The sequence below is a fragment of the Pelecanus crispus genome, chromosome 8, assembly GCF_030463565.1.
Source record: "Pelecanus crispus isolate bPelCri1 chromosome 8, bPelCri1.pri, whole genome shotgun sequence".
NCBI lineage: Eukaryota > Metazoa > Chordata > Aves > Pelecaniformes > Pelecanidae > Pelecanus > Pelecanus crispus.
Window position 1 is genome coordinate 28695015 of NC_134650.1, and position 16259 is coordinate 28711273.

General features: G+C 39.7%; 1 protein-coding gene across 5 annotated transcripts in view; it reads left to right on the plus strand.

Moving 5' to 3' along the window:
- SLC12A4 (solute carrier family 12 member 4) overlaps positions 1-16259 on the plus strand; it is a 51346-nt gene that overhangs the window by 20590 nt on the left and 14497 nt on the right. For all 5 annotated transcript variants that reach the window (XM_075715706.1, XM_075715709.1, XM_075715710.1 and 2 more), the window contains 9 exons: positions 28-122; positions 2815-2946; positions 9417-9563; positions 10158-10212; positions 10544-10674; positions 11125-11366; positions 13255-13469; positions 14475-14639; positions 14723-14821. In XM_075715706.1, coding sequence (XP_075571821.1) covers positions 28-122; positions 2815-2946; positions 9417-9563; positions 10158-10212; positions 10544-10674; positions 11125-11366; positions 13255-13469; positions 14475-14639; positions 14723-14821 — 1281 coding nt within the window. The remainder of the gene's footprint in view (positions 1-27; positions 123-2814; positions 2947-9416; positions 9564-10157; positions 10213-10543; positions 10675-11124; positions 11367-13254; positions 13470-14474; positions 14640-14722; positions 14822-16259) is intronic.

Genomic DNA, 16259 nt, shown 5'->3' on the forward strand with positions numbered 1-16259 from the left:
AAAACCTGCTTCTTTTTTTCTTTGCAGGTCATGGCAACCATAAAGAAAACAGTCCTTTCCTGAACAGTTCAGAAGCTGGCAAGGGAGGTGATTACTATGACAGAAATCTGGCCTTGTTTGAGGTATTTTCTGATTGTTTTTCATACTTCTAACGTCATTTGTGATCTTCCAAGATGGGAGGGATTGAGCACATTGTATTAAGTGGAGGAGAAAGCATTGCAAAGGTCCAGGCAGTGGGTCAGTACATAACTTCACTACATGGCAAATCTAAGAGCTGTTGGTGTGTTTAGGGGTATGTCTACAATATAATGGTACCAGAGGTGATGTGAATAATTGAAATAGTGAAGCTGTGGCACTGTGGGCCAGTCAGTGTGGAAAATGAGCATGGGCTGATATACTGTGTTAAGAAGGACCATGTTATTCTGTAGAAGAATGCCTAAATTCAGGTACTCAGGTTAGCCTGGATATCCTGTATTACAACTACAGTATATCAGTAGTACCGATTTGTCCCCCATATACTTTTTTGTGGGTGTATGTCTGTTGTCTGAGGTACCAGGAGGCAGAGAGATCCTGTGTGATGAAAAAGCTCAGATATTATGACCACTCAGGACTGTGCGGCAGAGAGGTATGACTGTTTCCAAGTAAGGAGGACCAGACTGTCATGTGGGAGGCCAGCTGGAGCCACACCAAGTCCAGCAGAATCCTCCTCCACATCCTCATCTCATTGGCACTGCATTAACTGCAAATATATCATGGTGTGCTAAGACCAAGTTTCTGAAAAATGTTTTCAGAAGCTCAGGTGCTGGGGAGTGGTGCAGAGAGTCTTTGTGTGGCTCTGCAGCTGCTTTCCAGCTGGGCTTCTGAGTTACAGCTTCACAGCAATACTGGCAACATGTACCTAGTGTTTCCCGTTCTGGGAACTCGATGTGGGGCAGCCTGAGCTGGCTGTACACCCCGCCAGGTTGGCGCCTGCAGAGTTCAGCTGTGTGGCATAGAGCCTGGACAAGTATAACTAATCTGCTGCTAGATAGGAACTCGCCGGGGAAATGCTACAACCATGTTTGCAGGCAGTGTGCTTGAGCTAAAAGACTTTGAAGCATGCTCTCAGCTGTGGTGTCTCCTCCCTGCAAGGCATGGTAAGTCTGTGATCAGCATAAACTCACTTGCAGTTCATGAAGAGCTGGCCAATTGTGGCATGGCTGCTGCTAGACACACACCCGCCTTTTTCATAAGTGTCATGGTTTAGCCCCAGCCAGCAACTCAGCACCACGCAGCTGCTCGCTCACTCCCCCTACCCCAATGGGATGGGGGAGAGAATCGGAGGACTAAGAGTGAGAAACACTCCTGGGTTGAGATAAGAACAGTTTAATCATTGAAATAAAGTAAAATAATAATAATAACAATATAATAATAATAGTAATAATAATATACAAAGCAAGTGACGCACAATGCAATTGCTCACCACCCGCTGACCGATACCCAGACAGTTCCCGAGTAGCGATCGCTGCTCCCCAGCCAACCCCCCCCAGTTTCTATACTGAGCGTGACGTCACATGGTATGGAATAGCACTTTGGCCAGTGTGGATCAACTATTGTGGCTGTGCCCCCTCCCAGTTTCTTGTGCACCTGGCAGAGCATGCGAAGCTGAAAAGTCCTTGACTAGCATAAGCAGTACTCAGCAACAACTAAAAACATCCGCGTTTTATCAACATTCTTCTCCTCCTAAATCCAAAACACAGCACTATGCCTGCTACTAGGAAGAAAATTAACTCTATCCCAGCCGAAACCAGGACAATAAGCAATAACACAGTACCACACCAGGGTTGCAGGCTCTTTCTGTGGTACTAAAGAGGAGGAGGAGCAGGTAGCATCCCAAAGGCCATGCTGCTCAACTGAACAGGAAGCAAGCATTGCCTCAACCTCTTTCTGGAAGGAATCATAATCAGGTTTTTAAATATGTGAACTGCAGATGAGATCACAGGAAGGAATAAGAAAAGGGACATTTGGGGTCAGTTTCTGCCATCAGGTACAAAGCACATAATGCTACTGATCCTCCCAGAAACTGTTTGTGATGATACATGAAGATACAGTAAAACTCCAGATGGTGAAATCTTTCTTAATCGGTTTTTATTTCCTTTGTGGAAAGTTGTTTCTCTTTACCATGCATTACTCTCTGTGCAGTTAGACATGTAACACATTTTAATTTCAAAGAGAAAGGGGAAGTGAATGATTTTGTTCTGTTGTTGTTTTTTTTTTTTTTTCTTTTTTCCCCTTGAACTTACTTTCAGAAACAGAAGTTGGATGGGATGAATGTAAAGGTGCAAGGCCTCCTTACATGTGGCTTTTGGGATTTTTATCTAGATCCACATAAATTAGATTACTTACTTTGAAAAATGTAATAAAATGTGCACGCATGCCTACAATGACGGGAGTTTAGTCATTAAATCTCTGATTAATTTGACCTTTTTTAAAAGTGTATCTGTTGATGTAAGCTGACATTGGAGATACATGCAAGGTACAGGTCCATTTTCTTACAGTCCCAAGGCTCAGACTTCTTCTTTATTGCTGTAATAGCACCTAAGGAGAAGGGTGCAGACCTGTTGGCATAGCCTTTTCCTGTCAGATTTGCCCTCCTTTCAGAAAATTAAATCCTCTCATCAGTGGTTCAGACACAATGAAATATTCTGTCATTCCCTGGAAGATTTTCCCAGTGTATTTCCTGGCAGCCTCAGGCCTGCCAAGGAAGGCGTGACCCCAGCCACTCTCCTGTGATGCTGTGAATTGCAGAAGTTGACTAGTTGTCTTCTTCCACAGGAAGAACTTGATATACGACCAAAAGTGTCATCTCTGCTTGGCAAGTTGGTCAACTACACAAATCTTACCCAAGGTGTTAAGGAACATGAAGAAGCAGAAAGTACTGATGGCTCGAAGAAGAAAGTATCAAAAGTAAGTAAAAATACTCTGTGATTTTTTTGGTGAGCTGGAGTCCTTTCTGCTTTATCTTAACCTCTGTCAGAGCCATGACAGTGTTGCAAAGAAATAACATAGAATTCTGTAGGTAACCAGATGTTACCAAAGAACTGGGCAGATGTTGTGGTTAAGCACTGTGCAGTAGAGTGCAGTTATATACACTCGGTATGGATTTAGATAAAGAAGATAGGCTTTTAGTGGTGAATCGAATAAACAACAAAGCAAAACCCCCAGCTTTTTCCTAGTGCTGTTTTAGCTGCCCAGCAGTATCTGACACATCTCTGCAAGCCTGGTAGGTATGACACAAGACTTGCAGGAGACAACACCCTTCTAGGGTGGTGGGTGGAGGTCAGATTGGACACCCTGGGGCAGCTCAAGTGTCGTTCTGGTGTTAGGCACTTAGGCAACTGAATTCTGCCCCAAAGGACCTGCATTTAGATGGTTAGCCTGTTTGGGCTGGCTGTGTAATAACTAGGTAGAAGGTGGGGTTTGATTGTTGGTAGTTAGATTTCTATCAGGAGGGCTATGTTCTAACTGCTCTTCTTAGTGCTCTGGTGGTCAGGCAAGTGTTTCAGTTAGTGCTAAACCCTCAAGTGGGATGGTTGCATTTTATGGCACTTGCAGGCCTGTCAGTTTGCTTGCAAATTTTGTCAGAGGAAAGTTTTCCAAAAACTAAGATAGCACTTGAATTTTACAGGTTTTATTGTACTGCCCTGTCAAAGCTTGAGCCATTTCAGGAAGAGATGGCAGTGATAATGTTGAAAAACAGCACATTGTTCTCAAAGAGAATGTATGTTACCCCATGCTGAAAGCAAGATTCCAGCTCCCTTACTCCCACTCCAGTTCCTTACTCTGCCCAGTTTTACACTGGGGTTAACAAAGTTGTTCAGTCAACACGAAGCTTAGAATTCAATTTTATCTGAGACCACATGCATTAAGTGCTGTAATATTGTGGTTAATATGACATCATTGTAAGACTGAGTGAAGGTCGTCTGGGTGCAGTAACTGCGTTCTGGTACTATAAGCTTACATCAAAAAAATAATTTAAACATTTTAACTGTGAATTTCTTGTGTGGTACTTGGTGTTATACTAATTGCTGAGTCTGTCCAAAGTTTTTACCTTCGCATTACTAATATGAAATGTCAGCTGCATCTGTGTTTTAGCATGCTTTTGGTGGGAGTAATGTCAGGCATCAGCTGCTAATATGGTGTTATTGCATAATCTAAAAATATTTTTCAGCCTCTTCCTATCAAAAGCAGATTGATTGTTACTCTAACAAAGATAGAATGGAGGGGGATACGATAGGTACAGTCCTTACTATTTTGGAAAAAGTTCTGATCACTTGCTGTTTATTTCCTTATTAATTGCCTGACCAGAATACCAGGGTAAGATGCAGTCTGATCTGAAAGCTAGTCACTTACTTCCCTGTTGGAAAAAGAATTGGGAGAATGTGGTGATGGGTCTGTAGTGTAAAGTTAGTTAAAGCAAATGTAGTATAGCTTCATAAGGTAAAAATGGGGCAAATAACAGGAAACTGAGAAGTTGTTTTAAATCCCTAGTAGAGCAACATGTAAGGTTTGGTGTTAATATTTCTACATCTAGGTATGATTTATGTAAACACTTGTGTATTTTCAAACCATTCGCTGCCATTAAAAAGGACTGTTCTCCTTGTTAAAGCTATGCTTCTGTGGTAAAATAGAGCTCGGGCTTAATACCTGGGTTGTCCTGAATGATGCTTTCCCATGTCCCAAAAATGTGTGTTTGCAGACTCCTCAGATGTTTTTTGTAGAATGAGTTGGGTAGCCATTCCTAGAGTGACAATACCATCCTGTGTTAATATCTCAGTATTTTCTGTGTAAACACTGCAGTTTCCTTAAGTGAATCTTTGCCTAGCATGGCTGACTCTGGGATAAATTACATCAGCTGCAATATCATAACTGTAGTTTGAATTTCTTCTCCCTCTCTTGCTGTAAGCGATATGAAATTTTAAACATCTTGCAGAATACAAGAAGGTTGAATATTAACTTGGCCAGTAATTATAACCATTAAAAACAGGAATTCAAAAGCAGTTAACTGTACAATGCTATGGATTGAAGGTATCCAGAAACTGCAAATGGGATTCTTCTACACATTTGTTTTTAATCATCTCTGAAGTATAAATCAATGCACTGCTGTTACCTTATCCTTACCATTTGAGCATTAGTACAGAAGCATGAATATCCATCCACCCCAGCATGATAGCAGGTTCTGTTTTTAAGTGCCAGCATTAACTGACTCATTGATGAATGCTATACTGGGTATGCTCAGCAAATATGTACCCAGACAGTGTGACAAAAGGTAAGCTGCCTGTCCTGATGTGTCACTTTCTGGAATTGGCAACTTATAGACAAGAATTGGAGCAAGGAAGGTGATCAGACTCTAGATCTGGTATTCAAAAATTGGGTGAAGAAAGCAGTCCTTTGCAGTAAGTGAGTATATAATTCTCTATCTGAGTGGGTAAGACAAGTCTCTCAATGAATACCTTTTTGTGACCTAGAACAACGCTGCCTGCCAAATCGTATCCATTCAAATAAAAAAAAAACCAAAACCAAAAAAAAGAAACCACAAAAAAACCAAACCAACAAAAACACACAGACACACAAAAAAAAAAAGACAAGGCAGTTGCGTGTACATGATGAGGCCAAATCTCTGAGGGGTGGTATTGAAAAAATGAGATCTCTCTTCCAAAGTTTAAGCTTAAAAGACTAGAGAATGATGTGCTTTAGCTTGTGGAGATCATTGTTGTCAGCACCTGCTTTCTATAGTGACAAGACCAAAAGAGACCTGAACATTTCCACAAGCTCTGGAAAACATGTTACATGACTATCACCCTTGTAATCTCTTGGAATAATTGCTGCAGGGTTTGTGGAAGATGCAAATGAAGATCAGGACAATTTCAGTGCAAAACAGCTTAATATAAACATATTACCCTGTTTCAGCATTCCCATTAAATATTTTTGATAGTAGCATTCAGTGTTAGATACACATCAGACAAAATTGACACTACTCTGTATAGTAGGGTAGAAATTGGGTTGCTTTTTATCTTTTCTAAATACAGTCTTGTATTAAAGCACTTAACAGATGCACTGCTATAGAAATGTGCCCTTCTCATGATGGAGAAAATTAGATTAACCATTTTAGTTCATGTATCTTTAATAAGGTGGTTCATTTCTGTGCTGCTGTCTGTCCTCATGCTACAGAACAACCACGAGAGCTGTCATTACTGATCAATGTCCCTGAGCCCTGCAACCAAGTGCTTTGATAACCCATCACGCTGGCACAATGGAAATAGTGTCCTTTAGACTCAGATCAATATTTGTATCAATTATGTGTCTGCAGCTGATTAGAGTGAACAGAAACATGATCTGCATCACTGAAGTTGAGACTATTTTTGACATTTTTCTGTCCCTTCTTGGTTGATCTAAAACAGTGTTCTTCAAAGTGTCTTTGTGTTTTATTTCCTTTATGCAGTATGGGGTGTTTAATTTTTTTATTTGGTAGCTGTTGAGACTGAACGTAATACCCGTCTTATTTCAGATTGCATTCTGTTGAGACTTCAGCACTGGTTTAGTGTCACTTACTGATTATAAGATACTATAAAAAATGGTCAAGTCACTGCAGGTTACTGGTGTTAAATATTGCTGTGAACAAGCTGGTTCAAGTAGTATTTGTGGGTCATTCTTTCATACCAGTATATTTTATTCCACAGGGTAAGAAAATCCAGAGTAAACTCTTATGCCTGAGGTAGACTTAGTAATACTGTGGCTTGGGTTTTGTCTGCTGGCAGACACTTACGCATTTCCTAGGCTGCTCTGCTCTGCAGTAGTCTCATAACTATACAATTAATGCACAACTTCTCTTCCTCTGCGGCTGAAGTTAGCTTGTACGTTGATATGCGTGAGGCCACTTAAGAAAGAGGGGGAGAAGATGATGAACAGTAGAGCAAAGCTGCAGGGGCCACTGAGGGCAGAAGAGAGGAAAGAGCTGAGCTAAGGTGAATTCTTACGCACCAGAAGCAAGTGTTGGGAGGTGTGTAAAGGGCAGGCTGAAAACTCACCTGCTTTGATAGTGCTTGAAAAACTCTCACGCAGAATATATAACTGCATTCCACTTGCTTCTCCTGCATAGGAGCAGTAGGTTGGGCTTCTTTCCTTTTCCCAGATGCCAATTTTGACAAACTCGTAGAAACTCCTTTACCTCTGAGATACCCACGTCTCATAAATTCACTTGATGCTGGCTGCTGGGTTCAGAGATGTTGTGAGCAGGGTGATGACGAATGGTCAGATAGATGATAAAATTATGTGGAATGTGTCTTTAAGAGAGGCATAGAGTACATTGATGTGACAATAAGAAGCCCTTATGCAGGGCAAAATCTGCCCAGAGCCTGGCAACATTATTGAGTCCTTTCTCAGTTAATGTTTATGCAATTGAAGGCACAATGTGAATCAGATGAAGGTGTTTGAATCAAAAGTATCTAAACCTTCCCTTCTTGAGGAAATGGGTACGCTATGAAGAATACCCTGGGAAGATACTCCTCCACTGTAGCATTGGAACAGCTTGTTTAAAAATCCTTACCCTTACGCTGATCAGGATACTTACGTACAAGTGTCGTTTCTGTTAGTATCAGAAGACAACAATTCCTTTTGTCCTTATACTTAATCTTGACAAACCTGATCAGGTTAGTTCTACAGCATGGTAATTTTTGTACAAATGGCAGGTGACGTTTTAGGGATTTTTTTTTTTTTTTTTTTTTTTTTTTTTTTTGTACTGTGGCATTGGAACAGCTGAGTAACAGCTCTCCAGCCCCGTGCTGCCTCATAGGGTAAGTCCATTGCAAACCGGCAGCACATGATTCTGTTGCCCACTTTACTTCAGGAGGTTCACCCGAGTTGAAGTGTGTATGGGGAAAGTCTGGTCGATCTGATTTAGTTTTAGTCACGCAAGGAATTCAAAGCTGACTTCAGAAAATTCAGTCAGCAATTCCTGGCATTTCTAACAAAGAACTGTTCAGATCATGTTCTTAGGCACAGTTTTCTTTCATCTCTGGCAGGCCAGATTCCTAAATGCAGATGAGGAAACTTCGAATTGTAACATGTAACTGCAAGTTGAAGAGGTTGAAGCACTAAATTCCTAGGTTGCTTATTTTGACCTGGTGATATTATAACCATTTGATTTTTCTAGGATTGTGCTTGACTTACCTTAGGTAACTAAATTTTTCCATAGTGAAGACAAGGCAAGAACAAAGTTTTTGACAGCCGTTTTATTGCTTTAAGAGTAATATGCTTGTCCTAATTACCATTGCTTTGCATGACTAATTTGTCTATAAGGATGCATGTTACCTATTTGTATTTGCATTTAGTTGACGCTATGTGGAGTTAAATTTGAACAAGTGTTGTCATCTCCCTTTGCTATCCTTCTCATTTAGATGATTGTTCGTGGGTTTCTTTAAATGCTGTCTATCTGTAATATGTTTTGGAATATAGGTTTATTTATAGAAAGAAGTATGAAAAGGGATGAGCCTTTGAGAAGTTACACTCTCTATTCCCCCTATGTTTCAGCATTCTGTATAATTTTAAATGCAAAAGAAAACCTCAAAAAGCAGAAGCAATGAAATGTCTTGGCAGGAAACCACAGAGATTTGGGACTCTGAATTGCTGCTAGCGCCAGGTGTGCCAATGCAGGGAACACTTTTGTATGCCTTGAAATAAAACTCTTAACAGTGGCATTTTGATATCATTGTTTTGGATCTGACTATCCTCTGACAATAACTATTTGGGCAAGGAGAATTCTACAAGATACTATATGGAATGCCAGTCGTGTACAATTCCTGTGAAGTAACTAACTTGTATTTTCTCAGTCACTGTCAAAATAATTCAGTGTGATGCTAACATTAAACATAAGAAAGGTATAGTCATTAGTTTTACATGGGATATATAAAATGGAAGAAAATACATTATGCATGTCTCCAGATTACTTCCAGATCTTTTCTAGTTGTAACATCACAAAAGTATGTTTTCCATGAAACTAATTTGTAAACTGTGGGGAGTAGGGTAGGATCTATCTTACTCGGGGTCTGCAGCACTCAACAGGTTTCCTACTAGAAACTCCGTGGTTCTACAATAAAACAAATATGTGTATGTTCTGTTATTAGTAATTGGTGTTAAATGCTGAGTATAATTATTTCAAACATGAAGATGTGATAGGGTCAGCATTTTGTTCAGAAATTTGTGGGTTTGGTGTTAGGAGTTTGCTTCATGTTTTATGGAAGTCCAGTGCAATAGTATTTGTGTGTGTCTACCTTATGTTTCCCAGATTTCTACCATTTGAAAAACTGAAGTTGTAGGGTTTTTGGTTATCTATGCTTTGAATAATTCCAGTTAATGAATGTCAATGAACTTTTTTTCAGTCACCCAGCATGGGTACCCTGATGGGGGTGTATTTACCATGCATGCAGAATATCTTCGGGGTTATTCTCTTCCTTCGGCTGACTTGGATGGTAGGAATGGCTGGAGTTCTTCAGTCCTTCCTGATTGTATTACTTTGCTGCTGTTGTGTAAGTATGTATGTAAAATAATGCATGCGACATAACCTCTGTGAAACTATTGAGAAACTTGGAGAGGCTGCATTGTAGGTGCATGTGTAAAGAAAAGTCAGATTTATGCTAGACACTTCTGCTGCGTTTGTAGCCATGTGATTTTTTTTTTTTCCCTTTTCTTTTTTCTTTACTAGTATTTCTAAACCAGCAAACTGTATCTAGTGTACATGCAGTCTTAAACATGGTGTTTGTTCAGCAAACAGCTGTTTTCTGCACCTGTCCCAGGTCACGGCTGCCTGCTTTGCTGGACTGGCCTTTGTTGGAATTTCAGCTCTGCAGATGGAGGGACACATGCATTTTTTTTATCTTGCTTTGTCTGCAGACACCCATTATTTGACCTGATAAAGCAGTGGTCATCTCTCCAGCAAAAGTCTCAACAGCTTGATGATTAAATTCCTGCTACCCTTGTTTTCTTTCAGATAATGACCTGTCAAGGCAGTATAAATAGAAATATTGTATCCTATATGCAGTGGCAGCTTTGCTCTATCAAGAAATAAGTTATGTTTTAAAAAAATCTTGAGGCAATTGCTTCCTTTTCCTTGTTTTCCCCAGACTATGCTGACAACCATATCAATGAGTGCTATTGCCACAAATGGTGTTGTTCCAGGTAAGTGTAGTTAGCAAACTTCTCATTTGTGTTTTTAAAAAAAAAAAAAAAAAAAAAAAAAGGTTGCTATAAGCTGTTAATGTGGTTTTATTCTAGAGAAATTTGCTTAAGCCAGGATACAAAGCCTGAATTCATATCTAGTATTTCTTCTTAGTATCAATTATGCTAAGGATTAATTTATTTGGTTTGTAGTTACTAACAAAAAGATACTTCAATTGAACCCCCAAAAAAGCAGATACACAGTGTTTAATTTTGTTGCATTCTTCTTGTGAATATTTTACAGTTTATGACAATAAATAAATAATTTTGCTCTCATTTTCTTGTTTCCTAGCTGGTGGCTCCTATTTCATGATATCCAGGTCATTAGGCCCAGAGTTTGGTGGAGCTGTAGGGCTGTGCTTTTATTTGGGAACAACATTTGCAGGAGCAATGTATATCCTTGGTGCCATTGAGATTTTATTGGTGAGTAGCACTGGAGTAGTCCTGCTTTTAAGACAAATAGCATATAGAAAATACCGCGGTATTCGTGTCCCATATTCATATCCACATTTACAGGTAGAGACCAGAATGTCTCCAGTTTCTCCGTGTCAAATTCTGTACAACTTAGTGCTTCCCTTTTGGAATTTGCACATTCTGTGTGTATCCAGAATGGAAACTCTCCTGAAAACATAGATGGAAGTATGACTTAATCAAAGACACATGCTCATCATTGATAAAGCTGTCTCAATTGTACTACTGAGATAGAATAGGCCGTTACCCCTGGACTTTTCCTATAAACTGAAGATTCCCAATGAAAAGCATGTTGCAAATTGGAAAGTGACTTACGTTTCTAGTATAGGTACAAGATCACTACAGTACTATAGACAGAGTTCTGTTCCTGTGTTCCTTCAGCTTGCTTTCTTCTTGTTTCAGACGTATATTGTGCCACAAGCAGCAATTTTTCATCCGTCTGGTGCCCATGATGCATCCAGTGCTATGCTAAACAACATGAGGGTGTATGGAACTGTATTCCTTATCCTAATGGCAGTGGTGGTCTTTGTAGGCGTGAAATACGTTAACAAATTTGCTTCCCTCTTCTTGGCCTGCGTAGTAATATCCATACTGTCGATTTATGCTGGAGCTATCAAGTCCATCTTCGATCCACCTGAGTTTCCGTGAGTAATATTTCTGGATGGGGGTAAAGCTTTGCCTACAGGTCTGGAAGGTTGGGTTCAATGGAAGTTACTTAAAACTTGTGCCTAACACATTGCCAAAGCTATCTTTTTTGTGAATTACTTCAGACTTTTTTAGCTGTATATAGTGACAGTGATAGTCTTCCACATGCAGAGCGTGTGGAATAGCGGTTTCTTAGGCTAAAATGAATACATTACTACATTCTTTAACTGTTTTGGTAGAATGAAGTCCTCACGGTGAGTATACAGATTGATGGGGGCTGACATTTCTCTGCTTCCTGCAAAGACAATCCAGCCTACGGCTGTTGGGTTCAATTTTAGCAAGAGTCTTGCTGGGTTTATTTATGGCAGTTAGTAGGAAGCAGTTTGGCAGGTCCATTTTCCCCAGGCCAGTCAGACGTGATGTGCTGCCTTCGTGGTTGGAAACTGTGGTGGTGTGATGCAGCTGCTTGACAAGAAATAGAGCATCTTTTAGGAATGTGGGAGGTATGATGGTGGGACCATGCTGAGGCTCCAGCAAAACTTCTCCGTGGCCTGAAAGCAGATCAGTCTGCCAAATGAGTAGCCCTGCTCTGAACAAAACACGTGCTCTTTGGCATGTTGGCAGTTAAACATGTAATACGGTTTCTTAAACTTAGAGCTGGAGCAGCAATAATGTGGATATATGTGTTTTACCAGAAAGGCAAACAGTATTTTCTGATACCGCTGACAAGAGATGAAGGGAATGGAAATAGAGGAGTTGAGTCTGCATAATTCTTCACATCTTAAAATGTTGTGACCATAACTAAGTGCTTGCAACCCTCAAGTGCTCCCTTTAAATATTTAGAGCCCAGTGATTATAATATTTTACAGCAGTGGCAGGTTTACAGCAGTAAAAATAAAACGATGTCTCTACCTCCCTCTTATTATCTCTTGGATTGTTCTTGAATGTTCTCCTTATCTTTCTTCCTTGGGTTGTATTCCTTTTTCTTTTCTGAAGTAACTAGATATTGTATTTATTTTTAATTCTGGAGGGGAAGGCTTCTCTGAAGTCACAGTTCACAGGCCTGCAAACCCTACAAAAATGGCCCTGTCTTTTCCATTTTCCTGGCTTTAGTGATTGATAAGACCTGTGAAACAATTAAACTTACTAAAATGGAAGAAACCTTTTTTTTTCCCTTATGGGTGTTTTCTGGCACTGGGAAAGAAGCTGAATGAACTTTTAGTGGCAGCAAGCTGTTAAGTTGTATCACTATGTCTTGTGGAACCATCTTTGGAGAAATGGGTTAAAAATTTTCAGTGCTGGAGTAAACTATATTTGTGGTTAGGTGAAACACAACAGACACTGGACGATTTTAGCAATTATGCATAGTATCTTCTGACAAGAAGAACCTGTGCTTATTGCGATTGAAATGTATGTTCCTAATTTTGAAGCTAGAATGTCAGGGGTCATTTGAGTGCTATTCTACAGAAACTGGGATAACGCAATTCAAAATGTCTTTAGGTATTCTAAATATCTAGTAATTTGAACGCTGGTATTCTTCAGATCTCTTCTACTCCAGTAGTTCTGTTTAACTGAAAAAAAAAAAGGTGGCCTAATCTTTCTTTTTCATGTTTTAAAGTAAATTTACCAAATTCAATAAATCACACCGATACAGCTTTTTATACCTCTCCCAAAATTGTTGGACAAGTAGCTTTATACTTCTGACCCTTAAAGGAAACAGATACACAGTCTTTGTTCTGCTACCACCATCTTTTTGAAGCTAAGAAATGATGTAGCAGACTAGAGCCACTTGAAGTTTCCATGATATGAAAGAAGAATTATGGGGAAGAGCAGATTTCATTTTCCCGGTACCATATAATAACACTGGTTTTCATGTTTCCCTTCCAGGATTTGCATGTTGGGCAACAGGACGTTGTCAAGAGATCAGTTTGATGTTTGTGCCAAAACCATAGTTAAGGATAACATTACTGTGGCCTCTAAGCTTTGGGAGCTCTTCTGCCACAGTACAAACTTAACCACCGAGAACTGTGATGAATATTTCATAATGAACAATGTCTCTGAGATAGCAGGAATTCCAGGAGCTGCTAGTGGCATTTTAAAAGGTATGATAGAATATATATTTTTCCCTTAAAGAGGAGGCATGCTGAGCAGCTGAAACAGGTTGAACTGTTCCCTGCTGGTTAAGAAAGAGGGACTGAAGAAATGTAATTACAACGAAGAAAATTATCTTCAATAAAGAAAACCAAGCCTTATAATCTTTAAAAAGAGTAGATGGCACTTTTGTCCTGATACAGTACTTGTCTGCTGTAAAATCGATCAAATTTGCCTTGTACATCTCATAATTTCAGCAGAAAGTCAGCTATAATTTTGAGCTATACTAACATGAGTAAGTTGTTGAAATTTTTCAGAACTCTGCGTAGCTACAACTCTCCATTTTAGACAAGTTAATATTATGTTCTGTAAGATAGAAGTACTTGTATAAAAATAGTGTACCCTCCCTCTTTGCCTGCTCCTGAATGTCGTATCATTGGAAAGTGTTCCTTATTGAAATGAACTCCAGAGAACAGTTGCTTTGTGCAGGTGCTGCGTGCCTAAGGTTCCCATTTTCACAGAAGCCAGTAGTCTAGTTTCTAACGTGGACTCAGTATTTATTAGTGAAATTTCAAATGCCAACCATATAATTCTGTAATTCTTCCACTGTCTAAAGAACAAATCCATTTATATCTAGAAAGCAGGTCAATATTGCTGCTTTGGATTCTCTGAGCTGCTATGTGTGGGTATGGTGGTTCATTAAAAATACTCAGTGTATTTATTGGGGTTAAAATAGGTATAAAGTTAAAAGAATGTTACATTTGGTAATATTAAAGGATAAAAAGTGCTTAGACTTCTGTAGGCTATTCATACATATTTCCTGGTTTTGTTACAGATTCCCTTGAAAGCATGCAATATAAATTTTCTTTTGTGTAACTTTTATGTGTCTTAATTTGTGTTGATCACTAAATTGCATGAATTGCATTCGTAATCTTCAGTTGTAGACCCATTATAACAAGAACAGGTTTGAACTGAAACATGCTTTTCTTTTCTGTGGTGTGATAATAACATTGAAGACAACTTATGGAGCAATTATTTGGAGAAAGGAGAGATACTGGAGAAAACACATCACCCATCTGTTGATGTAGCAGGCCAGAAGAACAACCTTCATCTGTATGTGCTTTCAGATATAGCTACTTCATTTATGGTACTGGTTGGCATCTTCTTCCCTTCAGTAACCGGTGAGAATACTGGGACAAGAGGGCATCTTGGGTCTCTGAGCTTTCTTCTCTCCCTTGATCTTACATCCAAAATGTATTTTCAGGTATCATGGCTGGTTCAAACAGGTCAGGGGACCTCAAAGATGCACAGAAATCCATTCCTGTTGGAACAATTCTTGCTATTGTCACCACATCACTAGTCTGTATCCTTTTAAAATAAGCGGAGTCCTGGCATGTTTTAAGTGACTCAGATGAATGACTGTGTGTCTGATTCGTGCAACTGCTTTCAGGTGACTGAATTATCAGTGTGAGTATGATTGGTCAGTGGAGAAAAAAAAAACCCAAACAGTCCTTGAGCTGAAAGTATCAGAATTATTATTCTGTTGTTTTCCATACCCCTTTTTGTGTTGGGTTTTTTGTTTTGTTCTTTCGCATTTCCGTTGCTTTGCTTTGCTATGCAAGTCATCTGTAGCTTTTCAGGCTGGTGAAATGCAGGTATATATTTTTTTAGGATGCAGTGGACCATTAAGATGAGCGAAGGCTTTAAATGGGAGAGATCATACATTTCAGTTCCTTAAAACAAACAAACAAACAAAAAGCCTTTTAGTTTGAGTGACATTAAGGAGTATATGCTTTCTTGAACATTTTAAGGCAAGATAAACTGGAGTGAGAAATTAGACTAGATGTTCCCCAAGTGGGTGTTTTTTGTGGGGGGCGGGGGCAGTTCATGTGTAGGGTCAGCTGCTCACTGGTACCAAGGAATTTCTGTATTTATTTTGAAGGCAGTGACACAAGATCATCTTACATTAGCTTACAGGGCTGTATTTTTTTCTTCCCCCCCGCCTCCCCCTTGATTTTTAACACAGTCATCTGATTGAATGCTATTCCATGATTCTTAGACACATCCCCAGCTGTTATGTGTGGAAGTAGTACAAACATGGTGCTTGGTAGTGAGCTCCACATAGTTGCAAATGACTCATCATTTCCCACCTGTTTCCACTGAGACTGGAGTACTTCATTTGCAGAATATGAGGATGTTCCTCATACCAGATTTCTAGGTGCTGAGTGTGTGTTCAGAGGAACAGCCTTTGTCCCAGTTGAAGTTGCTGGCTTTTGTATGTGGTTAAACTCTACAGGGCTTAGGACCACAGGAGCTGGTAGATGAGAGGTGAAGCCAAGGTCTTTCAGCTTCAGCTCACTGTTGGTGTCCTAAACTACATAGGAGATTAAAAAAAAAAAACAAAACAAAAGGCAATTAATACGAGCAAGGACTTCAAAACTTCTTTGCAAGAGCTTTCTGAATAAATCCCACCCAAAGGGCGGCTGGCCGAGATGGTGACTCTCCTGGAAATTCTGCTGGTTTGAACCTGGTTTTTGCCAGACCTTGGCAAGCTGTAAATCAGGGTCCCAGCTTGTTAGGAGTGCAGCCTTTTCCAGGTGTTACTTTGGGAACTGACCCTGTACCAAGAAGTCTGCATTTCCTATGAACATAGTAAATATTAAAAGAGGTCACAGAAATAACCCCCAGCTCTAGTGTTAAAATATTTGCAGTTCAAAACTTACTTTGTGGTGGTAAACTTTATACCTAGATATTAATACGCCACCCAGTGGAAGGCTTACATCATAATTTTTAGGAGTGAT